Source organism: Passer domesticus, chromosome 5, assembly GCF_036417665.1.
Source record: "Passer domesticus isolate bPasDom1 chromosome 5, bPasDom1.hap1, whole genome shotgun sequence".
NCBI lineage: Eukaryota > Metazoa > Chordata > Aves > Passeriformes > Passeridae > Passer > Passer domesticus.
The window spans coordinates 81423579-81436767 of record NC_087478.1 but is presented as its reverse complement, the minus strand read 5'-3'; the positions used below and the strand labels follow the sequence as shown (position 1 = coordinate 81436767).

General features: G+C 39.6%; 1 protein-coding gene and 1 long non-coding RNA gene across 10 annotated transcripts in view; both read left to right on the top strand.

Annotated features, from left to right (window-relative positions):
* LOC135301154 (solute carrier organic anion transporter family member 1A2-like) overlaps positions 1–4728 on the top strand; it is a 43585-nt gene extending 38857 nt beyond the window's left edge. For all 9 annotated transcript variants that reach the window (XM_064421450.1, XM_064421456.1, XM_064421455.1 and 6 more), the window contains 5 exons: positions 330–495; positions 1059–1243; positions 1796–1860; positions 2997–3114; positions 3987–4728. In XM_064421450.1, coding sequence (XP_064277520.1) covers positions 330–495; positions 1059–1243; positions 1796–1860; positions 2997–3114; positions 3987–4146 — 694 coding nt within the window. In that variant the 3' untranslated portion in view covers positions 4147–4728. The remainder of the gene's footprint in view (positions 1–329; positions 496–1058; positions 1244–1795; positions 1861–2996; positions 3115–3986) is intronic.
* A 547-nt stretch (positions 4729–5275) lies between these two features.
* On the top strand, positions 5276–12455 carry LOC135301157 (uncharacterized). Its single transcript, XR_010362902.1, has 5 exons — positions 5276–6058; positions 7564–7690; positions 8408–8503; positions 9537–9660; positions 11039–12455. It is a non-coding gene; the product is annotated as an uncharacterized LOC135301157 (long non-coding RNA).
* Positions 12456–13189: the final 734 nt, after the last annotated feature.

The following is a 13189-nucleotide window of genomic DNA, read 5'->3' as shown; positions in this document are numbered from 1 at the left end:
TTAAAGAGCCTTTATTTCCAACCTCCCTGCATGGGCAGGGACACTTCCACTAGGCCAGGCTGTGCTGTGTGTCTGCAAATGGACATGGAAGTGTGGATAAAACCCTTAGGGACAATCAAGCGCATACAGGCCATAGATGAGAAAAATGCTGTGGGGTATTCATATCTAATTTTTTATATTAATGTGATATAATACAATTTAGTGTCCTATAGAAAGGCCTGACTTCAGGTTGGGTCCTGATTCAACACTTGAGCTAGAATAGGATCTTAATTGCAAAGGGTTACTGTGGGTCTCTCATTACTGAAATATTTATTCTGAATGTGTTTCAGAATAGAGCAAGTTTCATATGCAGAAAACACTCTGCTGGCTGGCTGCAACATGGACTGTGATTGCCCACTTAAAATATGGGACCCAGTTTGTGGGAGCAATGGAATCACTTACGTGTCACCTTGTCTTGCCGGGTGTAAATCCTCAAGAGGAACTGGAAGAAGTTTGGTAAACCATATATTTTATTGTACTGTAACTATGAAATATAGTAGGTGGCAAATATTTATACCAATATAGGGTGGGGAATATCCATGCATGTACAGTTAATTGAATATATAAGGTGAAAGATTTTAAAAAATTGAGTAGCACCAGAAACTTCAAACTGCATATGAAAATCAGTTTAAGCTTAAATTAAAAAAAATATAATGAAGAAGAATTCTTCTCTACTAAGAACTAAGGAATCTTAAATGCTTAACAAGGAGTGAGAAATTATTCTGAAGGTGTTGCCAGTTGGAAACCTGAGTGGCCAAGAACATTTCAGCCAAAATGAAAGTCTATAGCATGAACTTAATAATCTCTTTCATCCGTAGATTTAAACAGGTAAGCAGGTATTATAGAACTTTTATCCCCAAATACAGGGGTTGGCTGGACCTGTGCCTGGCAGACTGGGAGAGGCCACAGGGCAGTGCTGCTCATGAGTAACAGGCTTGAGTGCAGGAGACAATGAGATGGGTTTGCCACTCAGAGTGGGAATTTGGACAATGTGTGTGATTAAAATACTCTTTTGATAGGTATTTGAAAACTGCACCTGTGTTGCTGCCTCAGGGTTCTCATCTCAAAACTTCTCTGCAACTCTGGGCCAGTGTGATGGACACGAAAGCTGTGAAAAGATGCTCCATTATTTTTTAATCTTGACATTAGTCTGCAGCTTCATTTTTTCCTTAGCAGCCATGCCTGGATACATGGTCTTAATAAGGTACAGCACAATTTCCTTATCTTAAGAAATCTACCAGACTTTTTATTCTGAGGTTTTAATTCTCCAGGGAATTAAAAGGTGTTTAGTTTGCAATTGGAAAGAGGAAGAGCAGAAGAATCTGATGTCATTTCTGTGCTGTTAAGGTTTAGTGTCATGTCACCTTTGTAATCTGAAGTGGCTTCTGGCTGTCAGCTTTATCCTGAATGAATGCAGGAGCCCTGAGTCAGGGCTCTGGGATATTGGGTGGTGTGTGATACCTGAGAGTTTATCAGCCTCAGGATGTTGATTAAGGCACAACTACCCTGCACTTTGTGTTGGCCTCAGTCCCTTACCCTGACAGTAGCTTTTCCTTTTGTGATTTGGCAGACCTAGGTAAGGAACTTTTCAGCAAACATCACCTAATGAGCATAATGAGATCATTATTAGAATGGTTTGGGCCTAATGTGATGAAGAACTCGATTTCAACAAGGGTTAAACATCTCTTATTAATGTCACCTCTACGAATAACTTTACAATGCAATTATCATTACAGTCATTACATTATCATTACAGGTCTCTGAAGCCTGAAGAGAAGTCATTTGGAGTGGGTATCCATGGGCTGGCTTCAAGAGTATTTGGTAAGAAAATATCTTACACACTTCAGAAGAACAATTAGGGCTGACTAGAGCTGGAGAATGATCCTATCAGGGCTGTGGGCATGGCACAGGAGTCATTGCTTCTATGGAGTGCCTTTGATCAGGAAGCATTTAGGATTTTTTTTTTTTTACAGCTCTCAGAGCATGGCAAAGTAGAACTGCTTGCAGTTTGCTAATTTTTTATACTGGGTAATAGGCTGGTATCTTGGTTTAACCCCAGTCAGGGTCTAAGTGCTATGCATCCACTTATTCTCCTCCCACATGGAATAGGGAGGAGAGCTGGGAAAGTAGAGCATGCAGGTCAAGTAAAGGATAGTTTAGCAATGAAAGAAAGTAAAATATAATAATGATAGGAAAACTAGAGAGATTAATAAAACAAAAGAAAGAAAAGTGATGCAGAATAAAATTGTTTGTGGTCTCTTGACCAATATCCGTCCAACTCCCAAGCAGCTGTTGGTGCATCCCTGCCACTTCTGTCCACTCTGTGTACTAAGCACGACACTGCAGGTTGGATTTTCCCTTTGCCCAGTTTGGGCCAGCTGTCCTGGCCATGCTCACCCCTGGTTTCCTGTGCAGCTCCTCACAAACAGAGCAGAGACACAGAGAACTCCTTGATGTCTGCACTCCTTAGCAGCAACAAAAACATAGATATGTTATCAACATTATTCTGATATTAAATCCAAACCACAGCACTGTACCAGCTGCTAAGAAGAAAATTAACTGTATTAACTGTATCTTGCAGAAACCAGGTCACAGAACTACATCTGCTGCTCCTTGGAAAGCCATTTGGCATTCCTTCACTCTTCCTTGTTGTTTATGCTTATTGGAGGCAGCATTGCCTCTCACTGATGAGAGAAAACCTTGAGTTCTGAGTAGGAAACACAGTCCATGCTGCTGCACGTGGGTGTTGTTTGACAGGCAGCAGGGAGGAAAATCTTTGTAGATTTTTTTGAGAGTAGGTGGGTAAGGAAGGAGAAGGAGCACAAGATAAACAGAGAATGAGGCTCGTGCTGCAAGAGGGCAGTGCAGATGGAGTAGGTGACAAGCAGCATGAGCTCTGTGCTGCATCTGATAACCAGAACTGCCCTTCACAAAAGCTTTGCTCATGTTCTTTTTAGCTGGAATTCCATCTCCCATTTATTTTGGAGCCCTGATAGATACCACTTGCTTGAAGTGGGGTACTATGACTTGTGGTGGGGAAGGAGCGTGTAGGATGTATGATATTGTCACATACAGGTATGTTTTCTACTTTAGTTTAATTTCTCCTTCTTACTCTGTTATTGCATGCATAGAGATGTAATTTTATACACTTTGTCTCCCTAGCAGACAAACTGCTCCAGTGTTAGAGATATGATACAATTTTATTTGGCATTGGCTTTATTTGCAAAGTGCAACCTTTGACACAGACGTTGGAAAAACCTTTGAACAGCAATGTTCTGGTGCCATAATATTCACTAATAACCTCTCATGAGAACAAGTTCTGACAACTCTGAATTATGATAAAAATACTGAAAAGCAGTTAGCATATGTGGGGAAAAGGTTCAATGGGTGACTGCAATATCTTTGAACAGGAAGTGGTTGGAACAGTGGTTGGAACTTGCATTTAAAAAAGAAGAATTTTATGGAGAAGGTACAGTTACTTAAGTTGGAAATTGGCCCAGAATACTGCACTTCATGTTTTTGCAGTCCTTCAAGGATCAATGTGCAATTTTAAAAGAAAAATCTTGTTGAACTTGTGGCCTCATACTAATTCTTTGTAATACTGTGTTGAGGTTGGTTTGGAAGAAGATTCTTATGAATACTTACAAATTTTAACTAAGTAGTCTGAGCCCTTTCAGGACTCTCTCTTTTCCCTATGGATAAAGCCATAGGAGTACCAGGTGCCTGACTTCACTGACCAAATCATCTGCCTGAAACTGGGAGATGTAAAAGGCCATTTTACCTTTTCATATTCTCTGTTCTCACATTCTCATCTTCTGTAAGACCCAAAATCATCAAGGCACAAGCTGTAGAGTGGCTGTGTAACCTTCACAAAACAATGCTTGCTGAATAGTTTTGCCCTTTTTTTACAAACGCATGTATTTATTGGAGCTCATTATTTATTTCAGGTGGCACTACCTTGGCCTGCCAGCAGTGTTACGTGGAGTATCCTACATCCCAAGCACACTTGTTCTCCTCATTTTAAAGAAGAAACTGAAATCTGAAAAGCCAGTCTTATTAAATGAACCAATAGAAATGCAGGATAAAGCACAAGAAGCAGTGAAATAGCATTTCACAGAAGGACATGTTGGGAAAAAAAACATTGCAGTGTAAATATTGGATATATCCTTGTGAGTTTTTTTTTTTGCTTTAAGTAATGAACACTTGGACAGAGATGAATAGAATTACACATAGTTGTATCCTACTTACATTATAAAAGTATCAGTTTATAAACAAAAGGCATGGGAAAAATATGTTTGGTGCAAAAGAACAAGGATGAGAAATAGGAAAACTTAGGAAATGCCAGGTGTGAGCTGTCTGAGCAAAGGCTCTGAAGCAGGAGCATGTGTGCTCTGTCCTGTTTCACTGAAAATAGAGAGAATTTTGCATTTGGCTCCAAGTGATGCCAGATTTCATCTAGGAATTCTCACATGGTTTCTGCCAGAGTGTCATTGACTGTAGACAGCATTTGTGGCTTCTTTGGGCCCCACTTTTCCATAAATTTATTTTATTATATTATTAGTCCTTTCAGAAAGGGATTATTTGTTCTTCTGCATAGTATAGGTGGTCAATATTTGGAAACCTGGTTTATGACATGGTCTGGGTGTTGTGGTAATAACAATAAATTTTAAGAATTACGTTTTTAAAAAATGCTGTGTCATGGTGATATTTTAAGATTTGAATAGAGCAAACAAGGAAAGGTCATCAGCAGTTACCTGCTGCCCTGGGATGTCTTAAATAGCTGGGGAAACAAACCCCTAAATGTCTCAGGTAACAAAAATTAAAGAAAACCCTGCTGATATGAGTTATACAAGGTGTCTCTGTGGTTTAGTACATCCATGCTTAGCATCTAATTTGGCACTGCCTCATGTTTGGCCCCAGTGCAGAGCACCCTTAGGTCTGTCTGCCAGTGCAATAACTTCTTAAGGCTCTTTATTACAGGTCCTGGTTATTTTATTTTATTTATTTCATTACAGATCCTGGTTATTTTGTTCTATTTATTTTGTTACAGCTCCTGGTTATCCTACTGCATAAGGCGTGGAGGGAGTTTGTGGAGCTACCACAGACCAGTGCTCCAGCACCTGCCAATATTTCCTACTAGTTTATTCTATATGGCAGAGACCTGCTCCCATTTAAATCACAGTAGTGGGAAGGATATTTTGCCACAGTAGTTCATTAGTTCAGTTACAATCTGATTAATTCAGATTGTAAGTAATTCTTTAAGGTTGCCTTATTGACATCATATATGTGTGTCCTTGGAATTGCTTCCTGTCCTTGTGGAATCAGTGAGGAAAGATCCATTTATTCCCCCAGAGCAGGAAATCAGCTCTGAAATTTAAAGTTTCTTAAAATACAAGTGATCCTAGAAGCTGATTCTTTTGAACAGGTCTGTCCTAGTCCCTGTCTCCCTTTGTGCTGGATGATGGAGCTGAACATGAGGAAGGGTAATGGAATAAATACAAACATCATGCAGCCAGGAACAGAACAGAGATATCTGTTAAACCACAGATATCCCAGAAGTTTTGTGGACATTTGGAGCTGGTTTTGAGCATTGTTCCTGCTGGGGCACTCACTGGGAGCCATGGTTCTTCCTTGTGGTCATATTCCTCCAAAGCTGGAGTTAAAAACCCTTTGCAGACATTTAGTCACAGCTTGGTGCCAGGGTAACCTGGGAAACACGAGAAGTTACAGGGCAGCAGAATTTCACAGCTGTGAGAAACAAAAGGGCTTTGTTAAGTAGGCAAATCTGTGCCACTTGCATGGAGCACTGCCAAAGGGTCAGACCTAGTTAAATCCCTGTGTCTTGAAGTGGAAGGAAGCAGATAGGAACCTTTCCAAGTTTTAAAATTAGCATTTCTGCAGGAACATCTCCAATTCTCAAATTCAGCATTTCAATGGATATATGAACGTCGTATTTAATTGTTCTGCTGCACCTGCCTGAGTGAAAAAGCAGAGAAAAAGACCCAGGTTGTGTGTCCAGGTGAGCAGTGCTGGGTGGGGGATGCCTCCTCAGAAATCCTGCTACCACAGACATTCCTAGGACTGGGTTGGGAGGTTAGAAATTGCTCTTAAAGCTAGTCCTTCAAATGCAAAGCCAAGATTTGGACTGCATTCCTTCAAGTTCTAGCATGCTGACCTTGACTCAGCAAACCATTAAAAAATGTGTTAAAAATGAGTGGCCTTATTGATGTTATTGTTTAAATAGGTGACACTGGACATTGCAAGAGTGAACGCCAAGCTGACACTGTTGTGACCCCCATTTGAACAGAGTTTTGGGGCACAGAAGGCACTCAGAGGGCCTTTATTGAGCTTCAGTGTTTGCCCAGGTCCTGGTGTGATGTTTCAAGCACCAAGACCTGTGTCAGCACAAGCCACAAATGGGAGTCATAGCATTGGAGTATCAGGGGTGCAAGGTTTATAAAGCCTATGAATGTCTGAGCTGATAAAGCCCAATATTGCATTATAAAAATGGGTGGTGGGTTTATTTTCTGAGTGCCTGAGAGCCCAGGAGGTGGCTTTCACAACCAGCCACTCTGCCTCTGAAGGTTCAACCCTGTAAAGAGTGCCCAAGAGCTGAATTTTGATCCTTGAGCCTCCCAAGTGGGAGGCTGGGTGTTGGTGCCTGGATATGGGTGCTATCAAACACCAAGGAACAAACACTTGTTTTTCAGGCAGTATGATGAACTTGGAGGTATTTTAAAGGCAGTGATGCACAAATTGTGCACACGAGTGTTTATCTAGCATTTTGTACTCAAGGTCTTTGGTAATGATCCTTGATGTTCCATTGGGTTTTTTTTTTTTTTTTCGGCTGTGGCCAGCTGTTGAGCCATCATTTCCAAAGAAATAACAAATCTTGGGTTTCACTGAAGAATGTCAATGCTTTGTTAAATGCACATCTCTGTGCATGAGTAGGCTATGTGGGTTTTTTTTATTTATTTTCACCATTTTCTCTGTATTTTAATTTCATCAGCTAATTAATTGCCAAGTCTCTCATTATTTTACAGTCTTATCTGTATCCTAAAAAGTCCTGTGTCTGGTATCAACCTCCTTGTCTCCCTGCTGCTTCCAGCTTTAAAGAATTGAAACCTATTCCAGATGCACGTGATAAACATTTCTGATTATGCATATTGCCCAAGCTATGATCATGTTGTTTTGGTTTTCTTCCTTGAGAGAAAATTACACATTTGGGAGGAAAATATGTTACCTGACAAGCTGATTTTAATTAGTGGACAGAAGGGAGGTGTGATGACCACAGCTGCATCCTTACACTGTAATTTGGTTGAGGTCATCCCTGATTGTGACATGATGCTGGCTTTGTGCTTGTGATACAAACCTATTAAATTAACATTAACAATTTTTGGGTGAGTATAACTGGCAGCCTAAGTTTACTTCCTTTTCCTGTAATTCCATCTGTGGTGAGCAGTGGGCTGGTTTTGTGACCTTTCTGTCTCAGGTGGAGTTTCAGCAGCTGACTCTTCCCTGCAGACTTTTCTCATCCAAGCAAACCATGGTACCAGGAGCTGACTGAGCCTGTGGCTGTGGGGAGGAGCACCCTGGGAATACCTGGAATGGGATCTGGCATGCAAAGAAGCCAAATCACTCTTTAGTTTATGTAAGTCTGGTCATGTGCCACAAACTGGATATATCCAGCAACAACTTCTTGGCTGGATGCTGCTGCTTTTTCTTTCTTTCTTTTTTTTCCCACCCAGAATTGTTGTTAGTCTTTTCCTTTCTTAACAAGGCATGAAGTGTTCCCAGTTGTGATGCTTGGGATTTTGAACTTTCTTTGTTTAGGACTTTCTCTGAGAATGTAGAAAATTACCTGGTAATTGCCCCTCTCCTGCTTTGTCCAGGGAATCAAGGGCATTTCTTAAATCACTGCAGGCTAAAATCACAGGATAAAACACACAGGATCCCCTTGGGAGGTGAAATTTAAGATATTGCAATGCCTGGCTTCCCTTCTAGAGGAGACCATGCTGTAGCTCCAAGTCAGAAGTGTGACTATTCTAAAAGTAGTAAATTAAATTAAAATTTCAAGTTTTGTTGCTTTACATTATCATTAATAAGAAAAAATTGGAAGAAAAAGAGAAATATCCTAAAAGTTTTATTCTAATTCTTATTACTCTCTCTTTAATTGCTGTTAATAAATTTTTCTTTATTCCCTTTTAAAGTTTTAAACCTTTCTCCTAATCCTATATCACAACAAAGAATAAGTAAATACATTCCAATAAGTGCCACCACTAAACCCACCACACTCATTGGTACCTTAAAAAAAAAAATCTCTAATTAGCAAACCAAAAGCAGTACACCTGTGCCTATTTATTTCCAGGAGAGGTGCTCAGGGATTTTGCTCAGGTGTGTTACCTTGGGTGGCAGATCCTTGCTGGATGCTGGGCAGAGGAAGGAGCACAAAGCCCCTTTACAGGTGGGAAATGGTGGCTTGGAAGAAGGAGTTCATTGCAGAGGTTTTGCTTTGTAAAAGGCCTTGCCCCCTGTGTTGGTGGAAAGGCTGCCTGGTTCCAGAACCAGCTTTGAGAAAACAAACTTCCCGTGTGAGGTTAATGAGACACGGAGGGGGCAGTTCATGCTGTACCTGTGCTGGTACCATTGTTCCAAGGCAGCTCTGTGCGTGGCACAGGGCAGCTGTGCTGGCTGGCACACCGAGCCTGCTCCTCCTGCCCTGGAACCTTTCTGAGAGAAACACACAACCGTGTGGGAAACCAGATTTCTGCAGAAATTTTCAGAATTTAAAAAAATTCCCTAGAGAGCACAAGACTTGGTTTGTTGGTTGGTTTTGTAGGTGTTGTTTTTTTTTTTTTTGTTTTGTTTTATTTTTGGTTTGTTTTGCTTTACTTTTGTTGGTGGTGGTGGTGATGTAGTTTTTTTCCTCCCATGGTAACTCTGCATGTTCTTCCTGGTGAGTCTGTATAACAGGACAGTTCATTTGCAATGCTGCTGCTTTATGAGTTCTACTTCCATGACCAGGATCTTGCAGGACTATTTCTTTCAGATGTATATGTGTGTATAAACATGTATATTTATATATGAAATATAGGGATATATAAATATATCTATATTTTATATATACATATATAAAATATATGAAATGTATAAATTTATAAAAATATATAAAATTAAAAATATATAAAATATATAAATATATAAAGAATATATAAAGTATATTTTATATGTAGATATACATATATCTATTTTTATATAATATATATATATTTATATACACACACGTCTGAAAAGAATATTCCTGCAAGATATTACATATATTATCCATCTATATAATATATATAGATAATATATATTTATATTTATATGTGCACACAGACACCTTGTTTCAGACATAGGCAACTTTTTTATGCTCTCTGTCAATTTTCCAGCATTCCTATTTATCACATGGTGTTTACCAAAGGACCTCCCTTTTCACTTGGATTTCTTTTCTGTAGAAGCCTGGTGTCTGAAATCCCATCCTGGATGTTGGAGGAGTTATTTCTAAGTTCAAATATAAGAAAAGCAAAACTATTAATTGTTTCCAAGTTCCTCTGTTAATTTATCCTGCTATGTTTTCAGGTGAGGCTGCATTCAGTTACTCACTGTTCTCTCAGAGACCTTAGGAGCCACTCTGGGATTTTCTGGTGTTAATTAGACAAGTCTGTGTAGAGAAGAGAAGAGCTGGTACTTCTCCAAATCTTATTTCTGTATGAACATCATGAACTTGATGTCACACACACACAGAGTCAGCCAGTGGTATTGTTAAAAAAAAGAATTATGGCTTCGGTAAGCACCTGGGGACATGGAGAGTGGTGGGTGTGGGAAAGCAGCTTTCCCTCAGTACTGCAGCCTGACAAATCCCACAGAAATCCATTTCACACAGAAACCCTCCTGGTTCTGAGGGTGAGCCATTGCAATCTTTCACTGTAGGTGGTGGAATTGGTGCTTTCCCCCTCTCCTTTCCTGATATGTGAATTTTTCACAGGAGCCAGGACAGGGCTGCAGTTCAGTCTTCCAGGTGCAGAGATCACTGATGGGGAATTACTCTGTGAAATTCAAGGACCTGAGTGCCCCAAATGACAGCTGAGCTGAGATCTCTGTGCTCATTTGCATGATTTTATCACAACCTCACAGTAATTTAAATAATTTAAACAAAGATTTGAATAAAAGATTATGTAAATATTTAAGAAATAATTAAATAAAGATTTAAATAAAGAGACAGGAAGGGAGAGTGCCAAGACTGAGGTTAGTCTGAATATGCCTTTAGTGCAAAAAAAAAGGTAATCAGGTAGGAAAAGAGGTACCAAGAGGATCCACTAGCTTGTGTGTGCATGGAAAGGGATGAAAAACAGAAAAACTGTTTCCCCAGAGTTTTTGGCTGGCAGGAGATGCTCTGGGGTAAAAGCTGGTGCCTGTGGTCACAGGGAAAGGAACAGAATAAGGAACAGCCCAGCAGGAGGGAAAACATCTGTGCATCTGCCTTAGGTACAACAATTGCACTGCCACTGCAAATGGCAGCTCAGGGGCATCAAAGGGATTAAAAATCCCTTTACAAAGTCCCTTTGTAAAGTGCTCCTGCTGGAGAATGCAGGCAGGGATGGTAATGAGCAGGTGGGAATAATTCAGTGTCCCAGGCCTCTATTTCTAGTCCTGGCTGAGTTGGTTTAACACTTTTGACTTTATAAATTGAGTAAATAAATTGCATTCCTCACCATCAGTAAAAGATTATGTCTTGGCACATATTTATTGATGTTTGCCAAGTCAAATTTAAAAATATAGGTGGCATGACTTCTATTGCTTCTCTGGAGATTGTTTTATACTCTGTTAATTTTGCTGTCTTGGAACCTTTCCCAGTGTGTCACAGGCACCCTGTTATGTTCATTTTTTATTTTAATACAAAGTTTCTCATCCAATTTAACATTATTTTTTTTCTCTTTGATATTTTTACATTCTTCAGGTATTTACTGGTGCCACTCTCCCTAAAGTAAGGCTGTCCTTTCCTATGTGTACTAGGTGCGTTATGAATTGTCTGAAGAACGCATTAAATTTGGGTCATGCTCAACATCCCATTGCTCTGAAAACTGCTGCTTGGTGGCATTTTATTTTGCTTCCTTGAAAGATGTCTGTATGTACTTTATATTGCTTTAACATTTTGATACTGTGTGAATTTTTACATTTGAGATTATTTTTATTGATTATTTTATTGATTATTTTTCAAGAATCTGGGACATTAACAAAACAAAAAGGAAAGAACTATTTTTAGTAAATTGGGTTGCTGCTGCTCCTGTGCAGCTGAGTGTCAGAAATTTGTCTCAGGGACTTTTTTTTGCCTTACAGAACTTCTGTAACAAAGAAACATGAGTGAAAAAGAGCCATGCTGCTTCCTGGGGTGGAGCACCAAAGCAGTGATTAGAGCTCTGACTGTCTGTGGTACCTCTGACTTTTCTTCCAGATCAGAGAGGGTGATCTCTTTACATTCCTCAGTAGCAGAAAGAAATTCTCATGGGATGCTTGCCCAAGTTTATGCTGCTCAACAATGTTAATGATAGCTCACAATATGTTTGTTTCAGATATTTCTGATGTTAAAAGCCAGCTTGCTCAAAGCCAATTACTGAAACTAATGCTTAAAAAATTCCTAATGCATAGTTTTATTGAAAAACAAAACTCTACGTAACATTTTTTTTTTCAAAAAGTGACTGTAAGAAAAGCAGTCTTCTTTGGAACTGCAAAGGGAAGTACTGAGCTGACAATAATTTAGGAAATGTTTTCCTTGAAGCTTCCCACATCCATCTCTTTTTAAGGGAAAGCATAAAGTTTTAAGTTTTCTTTAATGACTTTTGAAACACCATTTAGTAGAAAAACAGCTCTAGGTTGCATAAGTATTGTCTTGCATATAAATGTACTTTAAGATTCCTTCATTTTTTAAAAAAAGTGAAGATAAGTCTATAATATCCAAATATACAAACAAATTGGCATTGAGATGTTCCTTCTATGTTTCACACCAAGGATAAGATGAAAACTTTTTGAGAATTATGGAATAATTGCACTTTTGAATACAAGAGCTGGCCAGCACTTGAACATCCACCACCTTGATAAACCACAGCTAATGCTCACAGGAGTTCTTCCTATGGTTTTGGCCAAATGTACTGGAATCCAGGGGATCTTTTAGGAGCAGGGAATTCCTTCTGTGCCCTTGGGTTCCCATCCGTGGGGAGATGAGGCTGGCAGTGCCCTCCTTGCACAGAGGTGCCCCTGGCAGTGCCCAGAGTGAGCTGTGTGCAGCTCTCCACTGCTGCTCTGCTCATGGGGCACTGCCCCACGCTGTGATCAGCTCCCTGCTCCTTTCCCCTGGCTCTGGCACAATTCCCATTCCCACAGGGCAGGCACAGGCAGTGGGCAGCTCCCACTCGGAGCTGGAGCTTGGAGAGCTCATCTGAGATCTTGTTACTACCACTAGTAACATACTGAAGATGATTTCCTTTGGGTTGTACTTCACTATAGGCTTGCTTGTTTATTTTCTTTTGATAGAAACTTTCTGTGGCAAAAGAGAGATGTGATTTTTAGAAGCCAAATTTCTCCATCAGCTCATCAGGTTAATTTTTAATTCAGCTTGCACATAAGACACTTATAAAAAAAAAAAGGTCATTTCCAAAGGCATACATTGAAGTGGGCATCCCTTTTCCAAAGGTTGTCAGTGGCAGTTTAACTTTTCCTTTTCAGCTTTGAAAGCATCCCCTCTTTGGGCTGTTCAAATCTTGTGATGTTTTATTTGTAAGATTAGGGTGCATCCTAACAATAATTCCTTTATTCAGGTTAAGGCATTGTTCCAGCATGTGCTAGAGATTCAGACTGGAAGTCTTACATCAATTCTGACAAAAACTTGATATTTTTCAGATATCCTTTTCTTTTTCAGAAGCCTGATTAATTAAAGCACAAATTATATCTAAATGCAAAGGCACAACTTGCTAAAAATGTTATGGGTTGCAATAACTTTTAATGTCTATTTCTCCAAGGTTAATACTATTGTTTCCCATATAAGCATACATGTAATACCTGTCTTACAGATGGAAGGGATCATAACACTTTTCATCTACTACTGTTACTGTTG